This window comes from Sorex fumeus, unplaced genomic scaffold (genome assembly GCF_029834395.1).
Source record: "Sorex fumeus unplaced genomic scaffold, SorFum_2.1 ptg000207l, whole genome shotgun sequence".
Classification (NCBI taxonomy): domain Eukaryota; kingdom Metazoa; phylum Chordata; class Mammalia; order Eulipotyphla; family Soricidae; genus Sorex; species Sorex fumeus.
In genome coordinates, this window is record NW_026606264.1 from 1,748,688 (window position 1) to 1,773,347 (window position 24,660).

The following is a 24,660-nucleotide window of genomic DNA, read 5'->3' on the forward strand; positions in this document are numbered from 1 at the left end:
GTAAGTACTGAGAACATGTTGTGCCCCAAAAAAATGAAAGAGGAAGGGAGGGATGGAGAGAAAAAGGAAGGGAGGGAGGGAGGGAGGGAGGGAGATGATCATTTTCCTCATACCAGCATTCTCCTTAGATCCCCTAAGTTTGACGTTTCCCTCACAACAAATTCTATTAATATATGCAGTTCCATAAGATGAATTTCCCTTTAGATGCTCATTCCCTCAGGACATTTCCTTGTTATAGAATCCCCTTAAGTCCCCTAGAGTCTTCTTCAAGACAAAGCTCCTCTTACCTGAACATTTACCCAGAACCAAGGATCCCTACAATGAACATTTCCTCCAGGAGAGATTTTCTCTCAGACAGACAAACCTTCAGGATAAGATTTCCCCCTGCTGGTATTTCTCTCAGGACAGTGTTTCCCATCACATGGTTTTTTGTTTTTTGTCTTTTTCAGGATTATGTTCCATCCACATAGTATTTACTTCAGGACATAGTTCAACTCAGATGAATATTTCTCTCAGATACAGATCCCTTCTGATGGACACTTTTTTAGGAGTGTGTTCCCACAGGAAATAGTGTCCCTGGGATGAGCATTTCCCTCAGGACACCATTTCCATATGTTTACTTGCCTCTGGAGTATATTCTTGTCATATAGACATTTCCTTCAAAACAGAATTTTCTTTGATGGACATTTCCTTCAGGAGAGCATTTTCCACAGATGAGCAGTTTGCTCAGGACAGTGTTACCTTAAGATGCTTTTTGCCTTCATATCAGCATTTTTTTCCTTTAGCTTTTGGGTCATGTCAAGGTGTGTTCAATGCCTACTACTGGTTCTGTGCTCAGGGATCAGTCTTTTTGTTTTGTTTTGTTTTGTTTTGTTTTGGGGCCACACCCAATAATGCTCAGGGGTTAGTCCTGGCTCTGCACTCAAGAATCAGTACTGGGAACATTCAGGGGGACCATATGGAATGCTGTGGATCAAACCTGGGTCAGCTGCATATTAAACAAATACCGCACCTGCTGTACCATTGCTCTGGCCCTCAGGAATCACCCTTGGCAAGGCTTAGGGGACTATATGGGGTGCTGGGAATAGAATTCGGGTTCATACCATACCTTACTTGTTGTATTATCTCTTCAGCCTGTGACAACATTTTTCTTAAAATGGATTTTTTATCAGGGCAGAGAAACCCTTAGATAGATATTTCTCTCACAATAAATTCTGCTTAGGGTCAGAGCAATAGTACATAGGTAATAGAACCAAGTTTGATCCCTGACACCTCATGTGGTCCCCAGACCTGCCAGGAGTGAACCTCGAGCACAGAGCCAGGAGTAAGTCCTAAGCACTGCTGGATATGGACCAAAAACAAAAATAAATAAATAAAATTCTGCTTAGATGGACATTTCCATGGGACAGAATTCTACTCGATGCTGATTTCCCTCAGCACATCATTTATCTTTGCATAGATTGCCTTTGTACGAACATTTATCTCAGGATAAATTTTTCCTCTGGGCATTTCTTCTCAGTAGGACATTTCCCTTGGGATAGGGTTCTCTCAGATGTACATTTCCATCAGCAAAGTGCTCACCTCAAATGGACATTTTCCTTGGGACAAGTTCCCTTTAGTTCTTTTCTTCCAGAGAGAGTTCTCCCGGGGGCTAGAAAGACAGCGCAAAGCATTTGACTAGTATATGACTGCTGCCATGACCCTGATTCAAATCCTTGCACTGCCAGGAATAGCCCCTGATCACCACCAGGTGTGGCCACCTCCTTCACCAAAAACACAACGGCAGTATTTAAAGAATTCTCCTAAGATGAACTTTCCCTCAGGAAAATGTTCCCCTTTGTGAGCACTCCCTCAAGAAATGTTCTCTTCATATGGACACTACCCTCACGTTACTGTTATCTGTAGATGGAAATTTCTCTAGGACAAAGCTAGCTCTCCTCGATGGCATTTCTCTCAGCACATTATTACCTTCTGATGAACATTTCCCTCGGAAGTGTTTTATGCAAGATGGACATTTTCCTCAGGTAGGAGTTCTTTCTGATGAACATTTCCTCAGACAGCATTCTCAAATGTCAGTTTTCTCAGGACAGTGTTCTCCCAAGGTGATTATCAGCATTCTCCTCAAGGAGAGAAAGACTAATATGGACATTCCTCACAACAGATTTTCTTATTCTTCTTAGGTGTACATTTATGCAAGACAAACTTCTATGCAAAACAGACTTCTACTCAGATATGTATTTCCCTAAGAATAACAGTTCCCTCAGATTATATTCCCTAAAATAAACATTTCCCCCATGAAAATATTTCCCTCTATGGCATTTTCCTCAGAGCAGAATTCCTCACAGATGGTCATTTCTCTCAGGACATATTCTTGGGGTATTTCCTCAAACAGTATTTCCTTTAGATGGACATTATTACAGTGAGCCATTGAGATAGACATTTCCTCATGATAAGGTTTCTTCTGATGAAAATTTCCCACAGATTTTGTTCCCACAGACGGTCATTTCCTTCAGACATGATCTACTTTGATCAACATTTCTCTAAGGATGAGTTTCCTTCTAGTGTCCATCATAAAAAATGTTTCCCTCAGAAAATGTATTCCCCTCAGATGGACATTTGCCTCCAAGCAGAATTCTCCACAGATGGCCATTTCCTCAGGTAGCATTCTCCTCGGATAAGCAGCATTTTCATAAGATTTTCCCCCTCCTTTAAATATTCTTCTCAGATAAACTTTTCCCTAGGGGCAGTGAACCTCTACAATAGACATTTCTCTCACAACAAATCCAATTATATAAACATTTATACAGGACAGATTTCCACTCAAATTCACATTTCCCTTAGGATAATATTTACCACAGAATAGCCATTCCTTCTCTCATATGAACACTTCCCTCAGGACAGAGTTCCTGAAAGATGGACATTTCTCTCAATACAGTATTTCCCTCTGTAGACATATCTTTCAGGGTAGGGTTTTCATCTGATGGCCATTTTCTCACAGCTGATCTCTTCAAGGATGACCATATCCCCCACGAGAGTTCCTCTCAGATGAAATTCTTCTCATGATAGTGTTCCCCTTAGATGGACATTTCCTCAGGACAAAGTCCTCCTCAAATAGACATTTCCATCAGGACACTGTTCCCTTCTGATGGACATTTTCCATAGTTAGCATTCTGCTCAGATGAGCATTTCTCTCAGATGTACCAACTTCCCTGTAGATGTACATTTCTCAAGTCAGGGTTCCCTTCAGATGATCGTTCATCAAGACAATGTTCCCTCATATGTTTATTTTTTTTTTCTGGACAGTTCTACTCAGGGGAAATTCCCTTATACATGATTCCCTTCTGAGTAAAGCTTCCCTCTGAATTAGTTTCTTTCTGGTAGACCTTTTTCTTAGAACAGTGTTCCCTTCAGGACTGGAGCAATAGCACAGCGGATAGGGCATTTGCCTTGCACGCGGCCAACCCAGATTGATTCCCAGCATCCCATATGGTCCCCCAAGCACGGCCAGGAGTGATTCCTGAGTACAAAGCCAGGAGTAATCCCTGAGCATCCTGAGCATCGCCCGGTGTGACCCAAAAAGAAAAAAAAAAAAAAGAACAGTGCTTCCTTCAAATCAATATTTTCCTCAGGACAGAGCTCTCCTCAGTAGACATTTTTCTCAGGACAGTTTTCACCTGATGGACATTAATTTCAGGCCTGTGGCACCCCAGGTGGACATTTCCCATAGGATTGCATTCCCATGTCAGTTTCTCTCTAGAGTGTACTCATTTCTGATAGAAATTTTCCTCAGTTGGGGCTAGAGTGATAGTACAGTGTGTAGACCATTTGCCTTGCACACAGACAACCTGAGTTCAATCCCCAGAATCACATATGGTCCCTTGAGTCCACCAGAAGTCATCCCTGAGCACAGAGCCAGGAGTAATCCCCGAGCACCATGAGCTGTGGCCCAAAAACAGACAAAAAGAAAGGAAATGGAAAGGAGAGAGGGAGGAAAGAAATTTACCTCAGTAGAGCATTCTCCACTATTGGGAACTTTCCTCAGGATGTTTTAAGATGTTTTTTCTAGGCTGAACAGCAAGCACAAAGGGATGAGCACAGCAGGAAAATGTTTCTCAGAAGAGAATCTTGGCTCTATATTCAGGGGTCACTCCTGTCAGTGCTGGGGATCATATGTGGTGCTGGGTATCAAACTGGTGTCAGAAGTATGTAAGGCAAGTGCCTGAAGACCCGTATTGTCTCTCCAGCCCCTTTGATGAACATTTCCCTCAAGAGCATGTTCCTCCAGAAGAATATTTCCCTTAGGACAGAGTTCCCCTCAAATGAACATTTCCTTCAATAAGAGTTCTCTTCAGCTGGACATTTCCTTCAGGACAGTTTTTCCTTCAGATAGATATTTCTTAGGACAGCATTCTTCTCAGACTGGCAGTTCCCAAAGGACAGTGCTCTAAGATGATTGTTTCCCTCATGTCAGCATTTTCTTCAGACGCACAAAAGGGAAGAAATCCCAAGGACATTTTACTCACAACAAAATATGCTTAGGGGACAGATTTCCACTCAGATAGGCATTTTCCTCAGAACATCTCCCTCAGGTTAGATTGCCCTCAGATAGACATTTCCCTCAAGTTATTTTCGCCTCTATGGCTTTTAACTCAGGATAGTGTTTCCTTCTGATAGACATTTAACTCAGGACATCATCATTCTCCTCAGTTGCACCTTTCCCACAGTGTTCTCCTCAGATGATCACTTTCCTCATAAAATTTCTTTTATGGTTGACTTCCTTCAGATGTTTATTTTCTTCATAATCAAGTTCCAAACAGATGGACATTTCACTCAGGACAGGGCTTCCTTCTTATAGACATTTCCCTCATGGCAGACATTTCCTCACAACTTGCCATATCCCTGTGCAGTTTGCCTCAGAAGGACATTTTACTCAGGATATTTCCTGAGGTTTCTCTCTGTGCTGATTTCCCTCAGGAAAGTATTCTCGGGGTCAGAGTGATAGTAGAGAAGGTAGGGCGTTTGCCTTGCAAGCGGCTGATTCAATTCCCAGAATCCCATATAGTCCCCCGAGCACTTCCAGGAGTGATTCCTGAGTGCAGAGTCAGAAGTAACCCCTGAGCATCGCCAGATGTGACCCAAAAAGAAAAAAATAGAAAACTATTCACCACAGATGGACTTTCCTTCAGAGTTCCCTTCAGATGGACACATTTCCCTCAGCACAACATATCCCTCTGTGGGTGTTTCTTTCCAGAGAGTGTTCTCCACGGATAGACATCTTTCCCTCATGAAAGAATTCTCAGAAGGTCAGATCCTTCAGGACACCATTCCCCTTAGCTTGACATTTTCCTTAGAACTGTGTCTTGTAAGTAATCTCCTAGAATCATCATTAGGGAGAATAGTCTTAGGTAAGATGTGCCAGGTGTGTTCATTATGGATGTCCTTTGCCAACATCTCGGCTTCTCATTTTACACAAATCACCTATGTAATGATCATTAAAATAAACCAATATTGCAACCAAAAAGGTTCTGATGCTGTGGCAGGTGCTAATCAGCTCTGGGTCCTTATGGACGGCATGAGAGATTGTATGCATACCAGAGGTCACCAATGTCATAGCTCTTTTACAACCTGCCCATATTTTTTAAAATTTTTATTTTTGTGTGTTTGGGGGTCGTATCCCCTGGCATTCAGGGCTCACTCCTGGCTCTGTGTTCAGGAATCTCTCCCAGCCGTGCTTGGGGAACCATATGAGGTACAACAAACACCGCGTCGGCTGCCCGTGAGACAAGCACATCACCCCCTGTACTAGTTCTCTGGACCCTAGCAGCTCCTGTGGGTGTATCTCTACAGGAATCGCAAGTCCTCGACGATCGCTGTCCCTCTTCTCACCGCCTTGCCCTCCGTTCACGATACCCTGCTTGCCACCCCTGCTCTTCTTCCATATGCCAGAGCACTCTCTCTCTCTTCTCTTCTTCCACCCCCACCCCAGGGCCCCCCCGGGTTTACAGACGTTTTGGACCTCCCTCCCTTAGTTGTTTCTGCCGACTGGTTATGAAGTCATCAAATTAGAGTCACCAAACCACTCATGCAAATGACAGCCTGGGTGACGGCATGGGATGACCAAAGAGATCGAATACGACCTTGTAGCAGATACAAGATGATCTCACAGGCCCCTCTGCAAATAGAGTCCTTAGGATGACCAGTAGGATTGGATATGTGGATTAGGGTCATAAAACGGTATACCAGCGATCTGGCCCCGCCCACTCTCGTCTCCACCCTGACAGTCATCAGCTGAAGTTCATGTCTAGAAAGATAAGCCTTATCTGTACATTTGACTTGTGCTAGAAACTGCCGGCAGTATCATAACCTCTCCAATAAAGGGGTCAAAGACCGCCCTGCTCTGTTCTGGAACGCAGGGAGAATGTGCACGGCCTCTGCTGGCCAAGGGAGCGCCTGTGGGCCACACCACACACACGGCTGCCACCTGAGGCCATCGGCCTCTCAGCCTTGTCCTCTTCCCTCAGGTAGCAGAGGTGGGTCAGCCTGCCTGGTAGTGCTGAGCGAGATAAAAGCCCTAGTTCAAAGCGGGGCATGTCCGGCGGGCCACTCGGAGGCAGGAGGCCGTGGGCTTGCCCGTGCTGGGCCGGTCGCTCTGCCCACTGGGATTTCCCATTCGCGTTGCTGCCTGCACCAAGCCTCCATCCTCCATCCTGGCAGACTGGCTCACATCTCCTTACCTAAAGGGCAGCCTTTGGTGCCTCCACAGGGACTCACCAGCTACTTCCAAAGGCACGACGAGGTCCTGACGGAACTGGAAAAGGCCACCAAGCGCTTCAAGAAGCTGGAGATGGTGTCCAAGGAGTTCGAGCTCCAGAAAGTCTGCTACTTGCCTCTCAACAGCTTCCTGCTGAAACCCCTCCAGCGGCTGGTCCACTACCGCCTCCTGCTGGGCCGGCTGTGTGGGTGCTGCCCTCCGGGGCACCACGACTCGGCCGACTGCCAGGGTGAGGGAGGGAGCTTCACGTCTCACTGCAGCCTTGAGGCCCCACTCCGGCAGGAGCCGGGGGGTGTGGACAGCCCAAGTTCTGGCCTCAGGACGGGTGACCAAGTTGTCAGAGGGAGTGGTTTCCGCTGGAAGCCAGGGCCTGTCGTTACCCTACTATATCGGCCGTCCAGGCAGTGCAGATGCATTCAGTACCAGCTTGTGCCCTTCTCAGGGACAGCCTTCCTGCTTAGAGCCTCTTGCTTGTGCTTGCCTTACACAGCCAACCCAGGTTTGGTCCTGGATTCAGCATCCCCTTTGGTCCTCTGAACCTGCCAGCAGTGAGATGGGTGTGACAAAAAAAAAAAACTTATTAGCATCTACCTGTCCATCCATGGAGAAAATTACAGCTACTTTGAAGGGGCAAATTATTTAGCCTTCCAACTGTAGTAAATCATTTGCCCTGGGGCTGGAGAGATAGCACAGCGGGTAGGGCGTTTGCCTTGCACACAGCCAACCCTGGTTCGATTCCCAGCATCCCATATGGTCCCCTGAGCACTGCCAGGAGTAACTCCTGAGTGCAGAGCCAGGAGTAACCCCTGTGCATCACCGGGTGTGACCCAAAAAAGAAAAAAAAAAAAATCATTTGCCCTAAGGAACATCCTGTTTTATATTGCCTTACAGACACTAGTTTTCCTTCTGCCTACGCTGAGTATTCGCTGACGAGCAGCTTAGGCTAATCACTCTTCATTTCCAGCTGCCTGTAAGACACCTGGCAGCCAAACCTTGTGTGTGAAAGACACTCTCAGAGGAGTTTGGTGAAAATTCCTTAAATACAGATTTCCTTCTAAAACATTGGTTTGAGGGCTGGAACAATAGTACAGTGGGGAGGGCGTTGGCCTTGCATGCGGCCAACCCAGCTTCAATCCCTGGCATCCCATAGGGTCCCTCGAGCACTGCCAGGAATAATTCCTGAGTGCAGAGCCAGGAGTAACCCCTGAGCATCGACAGGTGAGACCCAAAAAGCAAAAAAATAAAATGTTGTTTCCTAGCCAGGTGTGTAGGTCAGTGGTCAGGCACCAGCTTTGTTGATTAATGCCCTAGGTTTGATCCCCGGCACTGCAAATAGATAATGAAATTACTGTTTCCACTGTGCAGTGGCAGATGGGGTGGGGTGGGGCTGGGGGGTGTTACCCCCAACCTTGAGGGTCCAGCCCTAGACTGAGGATGTTTCTACTCAGCTGCCCTCAAGACCATCACAGACATGGCCTCCAGTCTCCGGCCCAGCCTTGAGCGACTAGAGAACCTTCAGAAGCTGACGGAGCTGCAGCGAGACCTGGTTGGTGTCGAGAACCTTGTCAGCCCCGGCAGGGTGAGTGACTTTATTTGAGAAAGTTGCATTTTTTTCCTTGATTTTCTTGGGCCACACCCAGTGATGTTCAGGGGTTACTCCTGGCTCTGCACTCAGTAATCACTCCTGGCAGTGCTTGGGGGACCACATGGGGTCCAGGGATTGAACCTGGGTGGACCACATGCAAGGTGAGCGCCCCGCCTGCTGTGCTAGCTCTCTGGGCCCCTGTAAAAGTTCTTTGAGTGGCTTGCTTCATTAACTGTTTGTTTTTGCCCGGCTAGTTTGGTTGGGGTTGGGGACCACACCCAACAGTGCTGAGGGGATATTCTGACACATGGCTGGAGGGGCTGGGGGGGGGTCACTCCTGGCGGTGCTTGGAGGACCATGCCATGCAGAGGATCAAACCTGGGCCTTCCACATGCAAAGCAGGTATTCTGACCTTTGAGTCATCTCCCTGGCCCTTGGTTTTGTTTCTTTGGGGAGAAAGGGTTTGGCCATACTGGGCGGTGTTCAGGGGTTACTCCTGGCTCTGCACTCAGAATCACTCCTCACAAGTTTGGGGGACCATATAGAAGGTTGGGGATTGAACCCAGGACAGCTTTGTGCAAGGCAAGCGCCTTATCCACTGTACTATATCTCTGACCCACCCCTGTTTTTATTTCTATTATTATTTTTTCAATATAAAAATTTTATAAGTCAAAGTAGTACGCAACAAATAAAACCTACAGAAAACATTTTCTTGGAGCACAAGGTCTTAAGGTGCTTACCTTGAGTGAAGCTGACCCAAGTTTGATCCTCAGCACCACACATGGTCCCCCAAGCCCTGCTAGGAATAATCCCCGAGCACAGAGCCAAGAGAAAGGCCTTGAGCACCACTTCAGATGCGCCCCCCCAAAATATTTAAGAAAGGAGAAGAAAGCACTTTCCTATCACAATCTGTTGCTTTACCAAATAGTATGTTGAAAGCACATACTTTCAGTTATTATAAAGTTCCCGAAATTCCAAAGAAATTGAATCTGTAAGAAGGTCTAAAGAGCTGGAGTGATAGCACAGCAGGTAGGGCGTTTGCCTTGCACGCGGCTGACCCGGGTTCGATTCCCAACATCCCATATGGTCCCCCAAGCATCGCCAGAAATAATTTCTGAGTGCATGAGCCAGGAGTAACCCCTGTGCAATGCCGGGTGTGACCCAAAAAAGCAAAAAAAAAAAAAAAAGAAGAAAAAGGTCTAGTAGCACAGCAGTCTGGGGCATTTGCTTGTATGTGGCCAACCCAGGTTTGATCCCCAACACCCACTTGCCCCCTGAGCCCTCCAGGACTAAGCCCTGAGCACTGCTGGGTTAGACCCAAAAACAAAAAGCGAAAAGGATAAAAAGTCCAGAAGACCAGATACTGTTTTTTTTGTGGGGTTTTTGTTTTGAACTGCAGTGAGACCCACAGTTACAAAGTCGCTCACAATGGGGGTCCATCCACAGTGTTCCTACACATCCCCTCACCAGAGCACGCTTCCCGCTGGACGAGATACTACCGTCAGCCTGGCGCATCCCGCAGCACCCGCCTCCCCTCCTGCCACAGAGCCGGTGGGAAGGCCACGTCCAGGCGCCTGCAAGACCACAGCTCCTCGGTCGCCCTTTCCCATCCCAGCGCCGGCCTCCCCTTCCAGAACCTTCCATCCCAGGACTCAGGAAGAGCTCAGGGCCTCCCTGCTGCATGTGGGTCTGGCGTGTCACTCACAACCTTACGCTGTGCCCTCAGCGCCAAGATCGCTGCGAGTTCACACTGGGCTTGGCGGTGGGAGACGCTCAGCAGTCGCCACCTTCCAGGTCCAAAATGCCCTTCTGAGCGCCTGGCCAGCTGCAGGCGGCCAGCTCTCCCGACACCCAGACTGACCGCTAGAGCCACCACAGCCACCACCCCCACCCCATGAGGCCCCCTCTGTTCCTGTTGGCCTGTCATGTGGCCCCCACTGTTTTTTTGAGTTTCAGAAAAATTCAGGTGGCATTTCTGCAGGAAGGATGGAGGGCGTTCCTCTGTATGATGCGCCCAGTCACCGCCACAGGACACACCCCTCAAAGTGTCTCTGTAGTCTCTTCTGAAACTATCTTCCCGAGATGCTGCAACCTGGTTCCAAAACGTGTCGTTCCCCTGCCGAGACCCTCCCCTGTGCTCCCGGCAGACCCCCCTCCGCACTGGCTGGCACAGTCTGGGGGCTGGCTGGCTGTTCAGTTTCCTGGTGGTCAGCGCACACCACGGGGGTCTGCTTCCAGAGTGGCCCGGAGCATGCCCACCTCACAGACCCTTTGAGAACTCGCCCAGCTCTCACTTTCTAACACAGGGGGTTAATTTTGATGAAATCCAATTTATTCTTCTCCCAGGTTGCTCTGCCTGATCCCAGGTAGGAAGATTTGCCCGTTTTCTTCTGTAAGGTTTCCATTCCCCTCAGCCCTGTTAGTTTGTTTTCAGTTTTGGGGTCATACCGGTGATGCTCAGGAGTTACTCAGGCAGTGACTGGAAGATCACATGGGGTGCGGGGACCCAACCGGGTCAGCCACATGCAAGGCAAGGGCCCTCCTGGCTGTCCTGTCCCTCTGGCCCCGCGGTCAGCCCGCTTTGCCGCTGTGCTATCACACTTACACAGCACTCGAGCTGTGCTGTTCAGTTTTGTAGGTGACACGAGGCCGCTCCATTCCCATGTCCCCGTGTGAGCAGGTCATGGTCCACCTTGTTTGTTGGACAGCCTTGTGGCCGCCACGGGCCTGGGTCGATTTCCTGCATCACGGGCACCTTTGGCTCTGGCTCAGCGCGAACTGCTTCGGTGACTGCACAGGGACGTTTCTTGTGTCAACAAAAGCACGTAGTCTCAGAATAACCATCACGCCGTGCCAGCCTCCCTAGGAGCGTCTAGGGACGTGGCACCACCTGCTCCAGGAGAGGAGCTCGACCCACCCAGACAGTCCCGCGTGTCAGGGCTGGCGCCCTCCTCCTGGCCAGAGGGCTCTGGCGACACAGCCATGGTTTCCCCAGAGACGTGCGGCCGTCAGGAGGATGGAGGGCGGTTGGCGAGGACCAGGGCTCGGTGGTGAGGGGCTGCTGCGCCCAGAGCTCGCCCACCACTCGGGGTCGTGAGCCACTAAGCAGCGCCTCGTCTGCTTTCTAGGCGCTCATCCGTGAGGGCAGCCTCTACAAGCTCACCAAGAGGGGCCTGCAGCAGAGGATGTTCTTTCTGGTAGGTGGGCAGTGGCGGACATTGGTCAGTAGGCGACGACTGGTCAGTGGAGGGCAGTGGTCAGTAGGTGGGCAGTGTCAGTAGGTGCACAGTGGTCAGTAGGCGGGCACTGATCGCGGTAGGTGGGCAGTGGGCAGTAGGCAGGCAGTGGTCAGTGGATGGGCAGTGTTCAGTAGACAGGCACTGGTTGCGACAAGTGGGCAGTGGTCAGTATGAGGGCACTTGTCAGTGGTCAGCGGATGGGCAGTGTTCAGTAAGCGGGCACTGGTCATGGTAGGCAGGCAGTGGTCAGTGGTCGGGCCTCACTCTGCTGCGTGCTGTACTGGGGACTATGCCGTCCTCAGGACCCGCCCTCCATGCTGCACCCCGGCCCTTTTTGCCATCTCCACAGCACTTAGGGCTGTGTGAGGGCCAGGGACAGTGTCCAGCAGCTGTTGCCACTGCGCAGGGCTTCGTTCCTGCCTGCGGCAGGGAACAGGCCGGGCCTGGACAGCCCGTCTACCTGGCCTGTGCCCCAGTACCCTGGGCCAGAAGTGGTGGGCTGAGTGGAGCAAGCCCTTTCTGCCGCCCCGGCCAGCGGGGCAGCCGTGGTGGACGTGCACTGCGCCTGACGTCAGCCCTGCCTCGCAGTTCTCCGACGTGCTGCTGTACACGAGCCGAGGCCTCTCGGGCAGCGGCCACTTCCGGACCCGAGGCCTCCTCCCACTTCGAGGCACGCTGGTGAGGCCCGTGTCCCTTCCCCTCCCTCCTTCCCTCTCCTCTTCTCTCCTGTCTCCCTCCCCTGACCCCCCTCACCTGTCCACGCAGTTCCGCACTGCAGCTTGTCCCTGCACCCTGCCCACCCTGGCCTGCTCCACAGAGGCAGGCCAGACCCCCTTGCCCGCTGCCATGGCCGGCCGGCCTCTCACCTTTTGCCCTCTCACCTGTGACCAGCTGAGCCCCTTGGGTCAGGCGCCTGGAGTCCTCGGTCTACCTCCCTCTCAGCCCCTCCCTGCCTTGTCCCATACCCAGCCCTGGGATGTCCAGCAGAATTCCCTGCCCCAGGGCTCCAGGCCTTTCTGCAGGGCCCAGGACACTGTGGCAGCCTTCCCCCTGGGCACAGTTAAATGACTTCATCTGACATCCCTGCAGGCAGCCTCCCTGTTTGAAAGAATATTCCGGGGCCAACGCTAGGACTGCAGGCGGGGCACGTGCCTTGTAAAGGGCTGACCCAGGTTCCATCCCCACTGAGCTCAGGCCAGGAGTAAGCCCCGAGTACACTGGATGTGGCCCCCAAACAAAACAAACGCCCTTTGCAGGGCTGGAGAGCTCATACAGAGGGTAGGGCATTTGCCTTGCAATCCGGCATCCCAGGCGGTCGGGAATGAGAGTGCTTCCCGAGTGCAGAGCCTGGAGTAAGCCCTGAGCACTGCCAGTTGTGGCCTCCAAACCAAAATAATAATAAACAAAAACCCTTATGCTAGTTACAAATAACTGTAGCACTGTTTTGTTGTTCATGGATTTGCTCTGGCAAGCAACAGTAACATCTCCGTTGTGAGACTTGTTACTGTTTTTGGCATATGAATATGCCTCGGGAGCTTGCCTGGCTCTGCCGCACGGTTGGGATACTCTCCGATGGCTTGCCAGGCTCTCCAAGAGGGACGGAGAAATCGAACCCTGGTCGGCCGCATGGAAGGCAAACACCCTACCCGCTGTGCTATGGCTCCAGCACAGTTACAAAGTAAAAAAAAAAAAAAAAATGGGGCTAGAAGCATAGTACAGATCAGGCATTTGCCTTGCATGCAGCTGTGGCCTGCACAACCTGGGTTCGAGTCCTAGCACCACATACGATCCCCTGAGCACCACCAGGGGTCACTTCTGAGCGCAGTCCTAAGAATAGCCCCTGAGCGCCACTGGGTGTGACCAAGGAAGTTTTATTTTTAGAAAGGAAAACTATGCCATTCTTTCAAATCACCTCAGCACCATTTGGACAAATCCCTTCCCAAACCACCACTGGGACTTCTGTCACAACTGCATGGCCATGTGGGATGATGGCTTAGGGGATGACGGCTGACCACACACTGCCACCCACCGTCAGGCTCCCTTCAGGCCTCGCACGTCCTGGTGAGGCTCGGGGCACTATCTGCGCATGGGCTGGCCTGTAGGGTTGGTCCTGGGCAGCCCACCCCCTCCCTGCCGCTCTCCGTTAAACACGACTCTCTCCATCGCGAGGACCCTGTCCAGATGCCTGCCAGGCTGGGCCTGGGTTTTTTCTGAGTGTGGAGGCGATCAGTCTCCCTGTGCCTTCATGAGGACCTTTATTTTGTTGCCATGCCTGGTATGGTTCCCAAGATCCTCCCGGCCCTGTGCTCAAGGGTCACCCCCAGGGGTACTTGGGGCCACAAGGTGCTAGGGGTCAACCCTGGGCCCTTCACACACACCCTGTTCTTGGTACACTGAGCTGAACTCTAGTCACCAGCTTCCTGGTGTCTAATCACCCTCCACTTCCTAGAAAACCTTTTTATCTGAATTTTGTTTGGGGGCTACACCCAGCAGTGCTCAGGGGTCACTCCTGATTGGGTTTGGGAGAACATACGGGGTGGCAGGAATTGAACCCAGGTCGGGCACATGCAAGGCAAGTTACTCACTCTCCTGTGATTTTTGAGCTCATTTTTAAGTTCAGAGTCAGAGAGAGCTCAGTGGGTGGGAGTTCCTGCTTGTGCCTGCATGCAGTAGACCCAGGTCTGTGGGTTTTCCTCTGAAACCGTTGCCTTTTAATGCCAGGCTAATTAAATGAACAGCCCCTTTAGCGATGAGACACTCAGTCGGTCTTCCCTGTGCCGCACTGTCAGCCAACAGTGCTGGGTCACAAGTGCGTAGCTGGTGGCCGTGGCCAGTACAGACGTGGGCAGCTGTGCCTGCCTGCTGTCCTCCCGCAGGGCCCAGCGCCACTCCTCTCCTTGCAGGTGGAGGAGAGTGAGAACGAATGGTCCATCCCGAACTGCTTCACCATCTGCACGCCGCAGAAGGCCATTGTGGTGGCAGCCAGGTGGGAGAGGCCTTCCTGTGCCCAGGGTCTGGGCCTCAGTGAGTGATCACTGATACACGGGCCAGAACGCCAAGTGGAATCTGAGCCAGGGGCCAGGGGCCGCAGACTGGCTGGGCTGGGGCACTGTCCAGGGCACCCTCGGGCCAAGGGGAAATGCCAGTGGCCATCGAAGGGCCCAGGCTGCAGTTCTGGGGACGAGTGTGCCCGTGCCCATCCCGGGTCCCTGCTCCACGGAGATGGGGTCGAGGGGCTGAGCACAGGTGACACGGCGTGGGGGCACGGTCAGCCCCCAAGCCCTCACTGCCCAGGTGGCGCTGCCACCAGCCTGCCAGCCTGCCAGCCTGCCAGCCTGTGCTCTTACCCTCAGCACTGAGCTGGAGAAGGAAAAGTGGACGCGAGACCTGAACGCCGCCATCGAGGCTGCCAGCCGCAGCAGAGGGGACGCAGCCCCGGCCCTGCCCGGCACCACGGGCTCTCTTCCCCACGGTGAGCAGCCCAGCCACGCGCTCCGGGCGTCACCTCACGAGGCCTCACGAGGAACGTTCCAGGCGGGGCGGGGAAGGGCGAGCAGCTCTTCTGGCTTTGCTCTTCTGCTGCCACGTCCCAGGTCCTGGGCTCTGCCGAGGGCCCAGACCTGGACCTGAGGCGTGGCTCCTCCCAGAGCCGTCCGACGCGCTGTCTCCGGAGCACGGCCCCCCGGAGGCGCAGGCCCAGCCCCGGGCCAACACCACGGCGCACGTGTGCTGGTACCGGATCGCCAGCGTCTCCCGGGCCGACCGCAGCGCTGCCATGGAGGTCAGCGCCTACCATGGCCCCCCTCCCTCCCAGGGTCCCTCTGCCCCGCGGGCCCACCTGTCCCTGCAAGCCTGCTGGCCACCCCTCAGCTGGGCAGGGAAAGCCTTTTCTGTGGAAGCTCAGAGCCAGGCCCGCGGCAACCGCCTCGCCACGCCTCAAGCCCCTTCCAGATGGCCTCATGGGGGCTCCGGGGTGCAGAGCAGACCCAGCGCTCGTGCAGGACCCCTGCAGGCCGGGGGTCCCAGGGAGGGAGCACCAAGCCCCAGCCAGGCCACCGGTGCCAGGGAGCAAACCCGGGGGAGGGGGAGGGAGGCTGACGCCCACGCACGCGCCTCCCCTCAGAACCAGCTCTCAGGCTACCTGCTGAGGAAGTTCAAGAACAGCGAAGGCTGGCAAAAGCTCTGGGTGGTCTTCACCGACCTCTGCTTGTTCTTCTACAAAACCCACCAGGTAGGGGCTCGGCGCAGCCCGGCAGGCTCCCCTGGCCACGCAGGGAGGGCTGGGCACTGAGCGGTCGGTCATCTCCCTCCAGGACGACCACCCCCTGGCCAGCCTCCCCCTGCTGGGCTACAGAGTGAGTGTGGCCGGAGCTGCCGATGGCATCCGCAAGGAGCACGTCTTCAAGCTGCAGTTCAAGGGCCACGTCTACTTCTTCCGGGCCGAGAACACGTACACGTTCAGGAGGTGACCGCGCCGTCCCCTCCTCCAGCCCCACGGGCACGGGGAGGGCCTCATGCCCCCTGTCCGTCACTGGACTCTGGTGGTTCGGGGGGTTCCGAGGGACGAGCCGCCCATGCACCCGGGCCTCTCTGCAGGTGGATGGAGGTCATCGAGACGGCCAGCAGTGCTCCCGGGGAGGCTGGGGCCCCCCCAGACTGACCCGCCTAGACGAGGACGAGGGTGACCGAGGAAGCAGGGCGGAGCCCCTCGCCTGAGTCCCCCAGAGCGTGCGGTGACCTGAGGGCAGGACTGGGGACCCGGAGGGAGGAGACACGCAGAAGGGCGGTGCTGGGCCGCTGAGTGGACACCGCCTCACCTCCGCCCTGCCCTCGGTGGGGGCACAGGGGGAGCAGTGCCAGCATCTGCTGGGGAGGGGCGGGGGAGGCACTGACCGGGGCGGAATAAAGGCGCTGCCCCTGCTGCACGTGCCCAGGGGACCAGGTGTGGCCCTGCCCAGCGCAGCCGCCGGCATCTCCGATTCAGGTCTTTATTCAGAGCGGCAAGCGCCTCCCATGTTCTAGAAACTACCACCTTAGACCCAGGCTACCGAGGGGTGAAGTTCAGTTCTCTTAGGAAGCGACGGCCAACCGGCACGCGCACCGTGGACGCGGGCCTGATCCAACACACACGGCAGAGCCTCGGTCACCGCAGCGAGTGGAGACGGGCAGAGCCCCTGGCCACCGATGCCAGGTCCGAGGGGCCATGGCTGTGGAGGGCCAGCCCGCGGGGGGCTGCCACCCACAGCGCGGCCAGGGGCCGTCGGCACAGGCTGCTCCTGGCTGACCTCAGCGGCTGGACGTCAGGTGGTTTCTGTTGTGAGAGAACCTGAAGGAGGAAGCTGGTCACCGCCCGGCCCAGCCGCGGGACCGGCCCGGGCGCCGCGGGGCCGCCTCACCTCTGCACCCGCTCCACCAGGTGTGCCATGAGCTTGTCGGAGATGCCGGGGCAGGACTCCTCGGCCAGGCTGAAGGCGTTCTCCAGCTCCTCCAGGGCCCCCACGCCCCCGCCACTCTGCCTGTGCTTCTCCTTGAGCTGCGGGCGCGGGGTCGGCACTGAGCGCCCGGCCGCCCCGCTGGACTGCACGTGCTGCCGCATCTGGGAGGTCCCGGCGGAGGCCCACCAGGCCCGTCCCCCGCCTGAGCCATGGCTGATGCTGTGCAGGCGTCCAGCCCGCAGCCCCAGTGCCGCTGCAGACCTCACCCCAGTCCAGCCGCCCAGGGGAGGCTCCCGCCCCACCTCAGAGAAACCAGAGCCTGCAGGCCGGGGCAGCCGGGGCCAGTGTCCCAGCGGAGCCCCCAGCCCAGAAACCCCTCCTCACCTCCCAGACGCCCCCAGGCACAGCCATCCCAGTGCTCCAGTGCCCGGGCCGAGCCCATTTGCCTCACCGGGGCTCTCCTCTCTGTAGCTGCGGGGGCCCAGTGGGGTCTGCAGACCACCCACCCGAGGGCAGACTTCCCCCATGCCTGAGGCTCTAATCCCAGAACAAAAGCCGCCCTCGACAAACAGGGCCCATGTTGGCACTTCCAGAGCACCCCAGAGGTCACGTGGGAGCAGGAGCCCGGGGTCCAGCCCCAGCACTGTGGCAGGCAGCAGATGAGGCCCGAGTGGCACCATGTCCTGAACCTGGCACGGCTGAGGGGGCTGAGAGGGCCCCGGGGCCCCAGTCCTTCCGCACACCCCAGCAGCGGGCAGCGCTGAAGGCCAGCCCCAGCCCCCCCGGCCTGCTCACCTCCCCGAAGACGGGCCGGACCAGGGTGGACAGGCACTGGGACCGCGGCTGCCGCTTCACGGGCTCTGCAGGCTGCAGAGTGAAACACAACTCAGCCAGGCGCAAGAGGCGGCCACCCAAGAACAGGGGAGAGCGGGGACGGACAGACAGAGAGACAGACAGACAGACAGACACACACACACAGGACAGGTACACATACACAGACACACAGACAAGACACACAGACACACACACACACGCAAACGTACAAACACAGAGAGAGACAGACACACAGATAACACACAGAAACAGACAGACACACAGTCAAGACAAGACACACAGACACACAGACAAGACACACAAACACACACACACATATACACACACAGAGACAGATAAGACACGCAGTCAAGACACACAGACACACACACACACAGACACACAGAGATTCACACACACACACACGACAGACAGACAGACCTTCTGGGGGCCGAGCAGGGCCGTCCCCTTGTGCAGCTTGCTGTGCGGGCTTGGCCGGATGGTGGGCGGGAAGGTCCAGATGGGGCCCTGCTCCCCGTCCTCAGCGTCTCCGTCACTGCGGGAAGAGCGGGTCAGCGGGGGTCCCGGCCCGCTCCAGGGCGAGCGTGCTCCGGGCCACTCCCAGACCCGGGCCTACATGTCCGAGTCCTCGGAGCTGGACTCCTCGGCGTGGCCCTCCGACTTCCAGCGCTTGTAGCGGTCGATGAGCTCGGTGAGGAAGGACGTCTTCTTGGTGTAGCGCGTGATGAACTTGTGCTTCAGGAGCTCCCGGGCCGTGGGCCGCTGCGGGCACAGGAGGCTCAGCGGGCAGGGGGCTCCCGGGGGCCTGCCCAGCTGCCGCGCCCCGGCCGGGGACTCACGAATCGGGGGTCCTTGTTGAGGCAGGCCTCCACGAACTCCTTGAAGGGCTTGCTGTGGTGGCCCTCCAGCGTGGGCGGGCTGTTCTTGGGGATGAGGAACAGGACGCGCATGGGGTGCAGGTCCGAGTTGGGCGGCTCGCCCTTGGCCAGCTCGATGGCGGTGATCCCCAGCGACCAGATGTCGGCCTGGACGGGAAGGGGGACGCTGCTGCACGCCCGCGGCTGCGGCCCGGCGCCCCGCGGCCCCCACACCCACCTTGAAGTCGTAGGCAGACTGCTTGATGACCTCGGGAGCCATCCAGAACGGGGTGCCCACGAACGTGTTCCTCTTGATCTGTGTGTCCGTGAGCTGCCCGGCCACCCCGAAGTCGGCCAGCTTCACGTCCCCCTGCTCCGAGAGCAGCACGTTGGCAGCTGCGGGCACAGGACAGCCGGGGCGGCCGTGAGCCAGCACCTCGGGTGCCCCGCACGGCTCCTGCAGTCCTGCTCGGGGGCGGGGCCACCGTGCAGACCCCGCCCACATCAGCTCACTGCCTATCAGGGGTGGGGCCGCCACATCCAGCCCCGCCCACACAGCGCCCCTACCAGGGGCGGGGCCACCACATCCAGTCCCGCCCACACCAGCTCCCCTCCTACCAGGGGCGGGGCCACCACATCCAACCCCGCCCATGCCAGCTCCCCGCCTATCAGAGGTGGGGCCACCACATCCAGTCCCGCCCACACCAGCTCCCCTCCTACCAGGGATGGGGTCACCACATCCAACCCCGCCCACACCAGCTCCCCGCCTATCAGGGGCGGGGCCACCACATCCAGTCCCGCCCACACCAGCTCCCCTCCTACCAGGGGTGGGGTCACCACATCCAACCCCGCCCACACCAGCTCCCCTGCTACCAGGGGTGGGGCCACCACATCCAACCCCGCCCATGCCAGCTCCCCGCCTATCAGAGGTGGGGCCACCACATCCAGTCCCGCCCACACCAGCTCCCCTCCTACCAGAGATGGGGTCACCACATCCAACCCCGCCCACACCAGCTCCCCGCCTATCAGGGGTGGGGCCACCACGACTGACCCGCCCACACCAGCTCCCCGCCTATCAGGGGTGGAGCCACCACACCCAGCACTGCCCCAATCGAGCTCCCCGCCTATCAGGGGTGGGGCTGCCATGACCAGCCCCGCCCATATCAGCTCACCGCCTATCAGGGGTGGGGCCACCACATCCAGCCACGCCCGCACCAGCTCCCCGCCTATCAGGGGTGGGGCCACCACACCCAGCACTACCCACGCCACCTCCCCTCCTACCAGGGGCGGGGCCACCACAACAGGCCCCGCCCACGCCAGCTCCCTGCCTATAGGAGTGGGGCCATCACGCCCAACCCTGCCCACACCAGCTCCCCTCTTATCTGGGGGGCGGGGCCACCATGACTGGCCCTGCCCACACAAGCTCACTGCCTATCAGGGGTGAGGCCACCACAACTGGCCCCACCCCACTCCAGCTCCCCGCCTATCAGGGGTGGGGCCACCACACCCAGCACCACCCCACTCCAGCTCGCCGTCTGTCAGAGGTGGGCCACCACGACTGGCCCCGCCCACACCAGCTCCCCACCTATAGGGGTGGGGCCATCACGCCCAGTACCGCCCCACTGCAGTTCCCCGCCTACCAGGGGTGGGCTACCACGACCGGCCCCGCCCACACCAGCTCCCTGCCTACCAGGGGTGGGGCCATCATGCCCAGACCTGCCCACACCAGCTCCCCTCTTATCAGGGGGCGAGGCCACTATAACCGGCCCGCTCACATCAGCTCCCCTATCAGGGGCGGGGCCACCACACCCAGCCCCACCCCACTCCAGCTGCCCATGTATCAGGGGACCCCAACCAGCTCCCTTCCTATCAGATGTGAGACCACCTCAACCAGCCCCACCCACTTCAGCTCCCCGCCTATCAGGGGTGGGGCCACCACAACCGGCCCTGCTCACGCCAGCTCCCCTTTTATCAGGGGGCGGAGCCACAACAGGCCTCGCCCACACCAGTTCCCCTATCAGGGGCGGGGCCACCACACCCAGCCCCGCCCCACTCCAGCTGCCCGCCTATCAAGGGTGGGGCCACCATATCCACCATGCCCATACCAGCTCCCCTCTCTCCCACCAGGGGCGGGGCCCACCACATCCAGGCCCACCCACACCAGATCCCCTCCCACCAGGGGCGGGGCCACCACACCCAGCCCCGCCCGTGCCAGCTCCCCACCTATCGGGGGCAGGGCAACCACAACCAGCCCCGCCCACACCAGCTCCCCTCTCTCCCACCAGGGGCGGGGCCCACCACATCCAGCCCCACCCACACCAGATCCCCTCCCACCAAGGGCGGGGCCACCACACCCAGCCCCGCCCACACCAGCTCCCCTCCTACCAGGGGTCGGGGCCACCACATCCAGCCCCACCCACATAAGCTCCCCTCCCACCAGGGGCGGGGCCACCACCAGGCCCCATGCCCAGCTGGCCTCCTCTCTATTGGGCTTGGGGCACCGCGCCTGGCTCTGCCCAGGGCAGCCAGGGCAGAGGTGGGCCTGCCCTCCCCAGTGCCCACTCCCTGGCCCTTGCCCCGACTCCTCCTGTGTCCCCTGCCTGGCAGGCGCCTGCGGCTGGGTAGGCCTGCACAGCCCCTCAGGACACACAGGCTCGCCCCGTGTCCTTCCTGGCTCCCCCAGGGCCCTCCTCACACCCGCAGACCCCCTCAGAGCCGAGGAGGCTGGCCCGGGCCTGCGGACCTTTGATGTCGCGGTGGATCTTGCGCTCCGAGTGCAGGTAGTCCAGGCCCTTGAGGATCTCCCGCAGGATGGTGGCGATGTAGGTCTCCTCCAGGGGCCCTGGCTTCAGCTGCGGGCACGAACAGTGGCACCCACAGGCCACCCACCGGCCCACCCCCGGGACAGGGCTCAGGTTCAGGAGCAGGGGCTGGTGCCACGCAGCGAATCTGGCTCCACCTTCCGCGGAGAGACCCTCAGCACCGACAGCTGCGGCCCCCAAGCCCACACAGCTCCCAGGCGACAGAGACACAGGTCAAGTCACCTCCCCTCTTAGGTCGCAGGGACAAGGGGTCCCCGTCACCCACCGAGCCACCTGTCTGGGACGTGCTGGATCCCGACCGCCCGCCCCCAGGCCCACACAAGGTCCGTGGGGCGCCAGACGCAGCCTCCTCCCGCCCCTGCTCACAGCGCCCGCCTCCTGCTCACCAGGTCCAGTGCGGAGCCGCCCCCCAGGTACTCCATGATGATCCACAGCTTGGTGCTCTGCAACCAGAGAGCACGGCAGGCACATGCTCACCGCGGGCCCCTGCCGCCCACCCCCGGCCAGGCTCCGAGGAGGGTGAGGGGCCACTCCCCACGGAGCCCAGGCCCACCCGCAAGCCTGAGTCAGTGGCTGCGCCCAGCCCCTCCCACACGCCCAGTCGCCCGCAGGGCTGTTTCCCAGGGCACCTTCAGGTAGGAGCCGAAGTAGCGGGTGATGTAGGGGCTGTCGCACTGGCTCAGGACGGTGATCTCCTGCTGGATGTCCTCGATCTCGTCCTCGGCCTCCTCCAGGTCGATGATCTTGATGGCCACCACCTCCTTGGTGCGGCTGTCGATGCCTTTGTACACCTCCCCGAACGAGCCCTTGCCGATGCGCTCGAGCTTGGTGAAGAGCTCCTCGGGGTCCACGCGGGAGTGCTGCGGCGGGGAGGGGGCCGTGTCCACAGGCAGAACCGCGCCCCCACCCTCTCTCACGCCGAGGCCAGGCCAGAGAGGGCGCGAGGGACAGAGGGGCAGGCGGGATGCTGCCCAGAGGACGACTCGCGCTGGCGGGGAGGGCGCCTCCAGCCCGCGGTGCGCAGGAGTGACTGTCCGCCTGCAGGCCCACGCAGGCCCCCGGGAGACGGCCCAGCCCCCACCTGCTCCCTCCCTCCCGACACAGCACATGGGCCAGCGGCAGAGCGAGGGGATCCCACAGAGCCGGAGCAGCCCCAGCGCACTGTGTGGCCCCAGAAACCAACCCTACAGCTTCGCTGAGACAGAGCTCACCCCTTAACGCCCCCCAGAGCCAGGCCCCCCACCCCGCTAAACCCCACTTCTCCCTGAGGGGAGACCTTGAAGCTAGACCACCAGGCTCGCAGAAGGGCTGTAGAGGGAGGGCGGTGCCCAGGGAGGCCCCCAGCTGAAAGCAGGCCCGAGGCCAAAAGGTGGCGGCATAACAGGTGGGCTACAAGAGCCCACTCAAGAACCTGCTAGGACCCAGCAGGCCCCAGGCCGGGCAGCAAAGGGGCTCGGCCGGGTCTAGAGGACAGCTGTGGGGGCCTCAACCCCAGCCGGGGGAGGGACCTGGAGGAACAACCTCGCTTGCACGGCCGCCGTGCCACCCTCACCACACGCTCACCCACACACACGCCACATCCTCACCCTACACACTCCCACACGCTCACCCCTACACTGACCACATGGTCAACACATGCTCACCCACACACACTCCCACACACTCCCACACACACACACTTCCACACTCAAACACTTCCACTTCCACACACTCACACTCATCCACACACTCCCACACCCACACACACACTCACACTCGCACACACTCCTACACTCACCCACACGCTCCCATCCTCACCCCCAAACAAGCTCAGCCCATACAGATGGGTGCTGGGCCCCTCTGGCTCCAGACTCCAACTGTCCAGAGCCAGGGCCTGACGTGACCCCAGGGCCATGGTAGGGTGAGGGCAGCACCAGGCCCCCAAGACCCAGGCCCCCGAGCCCACCAGCCAGCACAGCCCTTGGCGTGCCCATCCCAGAGCCCATCCCAGGAGGGGACACCACGCTGCTGCACGTCCCGGCAGAAGTCTGGGCAGCCCAGGGCTAGATCTACCTGGACAGAGACCAGTGATGCCCACCCCTTCTGCACCCTGGCCTGCGGTCAGCCAGTGCAGTGGCCAGGTGCCGGGCACCCCTGGGGCCTCCATCACCTAGAGGGGCCAGGCTGGCCTGGGGCAGGCCAACAAGCTCGGAGGGAAGGCGTCTGCGGGCCCCAGTCCTCGGGGGCGCTCAGGGCAGGGGAGCTGCAGCCCTGTGCTCCCAGCGTGAGTCTGGATGCTCCAGACCCCCCGTCAGCCCAGCCACAGCGATGCGATGCTCCCTCCACGGTGCTCCCCCAGGTATTCCCAATATCCATTCTCCCCCAGGTATTCCCAATATCCATTCTCAGAGCTCAGTGCTCCCTTCCCGGCTAGGCCACCGCAGTGCTCCTCACCTGGGTGGCGAAGCCCCTAAGGTGAGCCATGTCTGCGCTGCTCGGGACGTCCACGACACCAGCGACGCTGGACCCGCCACGACGCGTCAGTCCACTGGGGAGCGGGAACGGAGCGCTGGGGCGGCTTGCAGGGCGCAGGGGACCCGGGAGGGCACCCCGCTAACCGGGAGCGGGCAGGGGGCTCGCAGCCCCACGGCCTCCGCCCCGCCCCCAACCGAGGCCCCGCCCCAGCCCAGGCCCCGCCCCCAGCGAGGCCCCGCCCCACTCCCAGCCCGGGCCCCGCCCCGCCCCGCCCCGCCCCGCCCGCCACTAGGCCCCCACACCGCGAGGCCCCCACAACGGCCTCGGGGCGGCTCCGCCCGGCAGCGCGCCCACCTCCGCGGGGCTCCATCCCGGCCTGCCCCGGCCGCCCTGCAGTGCCCGCGAAGGCTCCCACCCGCTGCCTCCGCTCTCCGGGGACGCCCGGGCCCTGAGCCCGAGGAGGAGCGGCGGCGGCGGCGGCGGCGGCCCGACGGAGCTCGGCGGCGCGACGCTGAGGGCGGGGCTCGGCGGCGTGGCCCGGCGCGGTGCACTCTGGGACACCGAGTCTCACCACTCGGCGCCCGCCCGGGAGCCTGTCCTGAGCGGACTACGATTCCCGGCAGGCCGCGGGGCAGGGCGGTGTTCGCCGCATGCGCGTTGCG

At 58.3% G+C, this 24,660-nt stretch overlaps 3 protein-coding genes across 3 annotated transcripts in view; 2 read left to right on the forward strand and 1 right to left on the reverse strand.

Annotated features, from left to right (window-relative positions):
- FARP2 (FERM, ARH/RhoGEF and pleckstrin domain protein 2) overlaps nucleotides 1–16,387 on the forward strand; it is a 58,959-nt gene extending 42,572 nt beyond the window's left edge. The window contains exons 21-30 of the mRNA XM_056108291.1: nucleotides 6,764–7,001; nucleotides 8,221–8,351; nucleotides 11,486–11,554; nucleotides 12,185–12,274; nucleotides 14,500–14,582; nucleotides 14,950–15,068; nucleotides 15,244–15,377; nucleotides 15,720–15,827; nucleotides 15,910–16,061; nucleotides 16,193–16,387. Of these exons, the coding sequence (XP_055964266.1) occupies nucleotides 6,764–7,001; nucleotides 8,221–8,351; nucleotides 11,486–11,554; nucleotides 12,185–12,274; nucleotides 14,500–14,582; nucleotides 14,950–15,068; nucleotides 15,244–15,377; nucleotides 15,720–15,827; nucleotides 15,910–16,061; nucleotides 16,193–16,256 (1,188 nt within the window). The 3' untranslated portion in view covers nucleotides 16,257–16,387. The remainder of the gene's footprint in view (nucleotides 1–6,763; nucleotides 7,002–8,220; nucleotides 8,352–11,485; nucleotides 11,555–12,184; nucleotides 12,275–14,499; nucleotides 14,583–14,949; nucleotides 15,069–15,243; nucleotides 15,378–15,719; nucleotides 15,828–15,909; nucleotides 16,062–16,192) is intronic.
- The window catches only part of SNED1 (sushi, nidogen and EGF like domains 1), a 537,305-nt gene that overhangs the window by 200,601 nt on the left and 312,044 nt on the right, over nucleotides 1–24,660 (forward strand). The window lies entirely within an intron of this gene.
- Nucleotides 16,540–24,516, reverse strand: STK25 (serine/threonine kinase 25). The gene is made up of 12 exons (XM_056108404.1): nucleotides 24,353–24,516; nucleotides 23,978–24,071; nucleotides 22,174–22,404; nucleotides 21,931–21,987; nucleotides 21,466–21,574; nucleotides 18,961–19,118; nucleotides 18,705–18,890; nucleotides 18,482–18,627; nucleotides 18,286–18,400; nucleotides 17,827–17,898; nucleotides 16,993–17,129; nucleotides 16,540–16,922 (listed from the first exon to the last, which is right to left on the reverse strand). The coding sequence occupies exons 2-12, from the start codon at nucleotides 24,005–24,007 to the stop codon at nucleotides 16,883–16,885; spliced, it is 1,281 nt and encodes a 426-aa protein (XP_055964379.1). The 5' UTR covers nucleotides 24,008–24,071; nucleotides 24,353–24,516; the 3' UTR covers nucleotides 16,540–16,882.

Excerpts from the sequence above, each read along its gene's own strand:
- STK25 (XM_056108404.1), bottom strand. The coding sequence starts at position 24,007 with ATGGCTCACCTTAGGGGCTTCGCCACCCAG. Across the intron at positions 19,119-21,465 it reads GATCCACCGCGACATCAAAG|CTGCCAACGTGCTGCTCTCG; the intron begins GTCCGCAGGCCC and ends CTGTGCCCGCAG. Across the intron at positions 17,899-18,285 it reads CCCTGCTCGGCCCCCAGAAG|CCTGCAGAGCCCGTGAAGCG; the intron begins GTCTGTCTGTCT and ends TTCACTCTGCAG.